General features: G+C 41.8%; 1 protein-coding gene across 1 annotated transcript in view; it reads left to right on the top strand.

Annotated features, from left to right (window-relative positions):
- Positions 1–30: 30 nt before the first annotated feature.
- PKD2L2 (polycystic kidney disease 2-like 2) overlaps positions 31–1,572 on the top strand; it is a 29,900-nt gene continuing 28,358 nt past the window's right edge. The window contains 2 exon segments of the mRNA XM_012646323.1: positions 31–61; positions 760–865. Of these exon segments, the coding sequence (XP_012501777.1) occupies positions 31–61; positions 760–865 (137 nt within the window).

Below are 1,572 nucleotides of genomic sequence, written 5' to 3' on the forward strand. Positions count from 1 at the left end.
GACGAACCGGCCGAGTGGTGCCGTTCCGCCATGCCTGAGGCGTCCAGGTGGCACCGAGGCGGTGAGGGCTGCGCCCGAGGAGTGGGTGGGAGAGGGACGATTTGGCAATTTCAGATACCCCGGAAGGAACGCTGCAGCCCCAACTCCCCATTCGTGTGAACGATGTGACCGCCGGCACTTTTAGCCCTCACAACCTCCCCTAGAGAAACGGAGAGGGACAGATTCACAGACGGGAAAACTGAATCCGTAAGGGCCCGCAGTGCCGCCCTGCCCGAGGCTCCATCTGGGCGTTGTCATCTGCTGTCCAGTGACCATCCCTAGGCCGGTCTCTGAAGTCTTTTTTTGATCTGGGGAGTTGTCATCTTGACAGAACCCCAGCCCGAGCGCTTTTCCCCCCTCCAGCGGAAGCCAGCCTTCCCAAGAAGCAGTTTCGAGAGTGGAAAAAAACGATTAGGGACAGTTGAGGGGCGTTTTGTTCGTTTTGTATTTTGCTTTCTCATTTAAGACAGGACTCGTGAGGAAACATCCATGTTATAAAATCTATCAGTACAGAGTTGTAAAATGACTGCCCACTTACCCCGATGGGAGAACGTAGTAGTTATATCCCTGCCGCCTAAAAGTGAGAATTAAAAAATAACCAGGAACCACTGGAGCTTCCCTCTGCACAGTGTAACAAAAAGTGGCTGTTTTTCTATCGTTGTTACTTATATAAATTTTAAATTACACAATAAGCTAAAACTTTTGTCTTATATCTCACAGGGGCTTCGAAACATAAGCTGCATTACAGAAAGGAAGTAGAAATTAGAACCACACTTCAGGAGTTATTACTCTACTTTATTTTTTTAATAAACCTATGTATATGTAAGTACATAGATGTAGATAAAGACGCTGATTGTTTGAACTAAGGTTAAAATGTGGAGATGAAAAATAAAACATATAGACTTTAAAACCATAGGCTGTCAGACTAAAACTAAAAATATAATGACACATCTTAGACGTAATTATCTTAAATTCATTTAGATTGACACTATTTCCAATTCTTAAGGGGCAAAACTTTAGGTCACAGATGTAATGAGAAGCTCCCATAGTCAACACTGATTGTGGCCTATTACATCTTCCTTGTGAATTAAAAAAAAAAAACACTGATTGAATGTATTATAATTATTCCTTTCGTTTGGCAGTTCTATCTTGAACATAATTAATCCCTTGGGTTGGCAGTTGCAATTTGATTTCTTTTAGAGCCCTATAGATACATTAACTCAGTTTCATAAATCTAAGCATAAAGGAGGCCAAAGATAGAAGTTCGTTTGCCATTACTTTTGTTCTTTTCACTGACCTGTTGCACAGTTAATAGTAAAATATGTCTGTGCTGAGTCAATGCAAACCTTTAAGGAGGATTGGGGAAAAAATCTCAATCCCCTATCTGTAGATCTATATATTAACTTAATATGTGAAGGGCAGCATTAAAGAGCATTTTGTCTTTAGAGTGCCCAACATACAGTAGATGTAAGCTCACTGGCAGGATTTATCTCATGTTGGTATGTGCTACACACGGGCAATTGTATACCAATG

The sequence above is a fragment of the Propithecus coquereli genome, unplaced genomic scaffold (assembly GCF_000956105.1).
Source record: "Propithecus coquereli isolate 6110/MARCELLA unplaced genomic scaffold, Pcoq_1.0 Scaffold242, whole genome shotgun sequence".
In the NCBI taxonomy this organism is placed as follows: domain Eukaryota; kingdom Metazoa; phylum Chordata; class Mammalia; order Primates; family Indriidae; genus Propithecus; species Propithecus coquereli.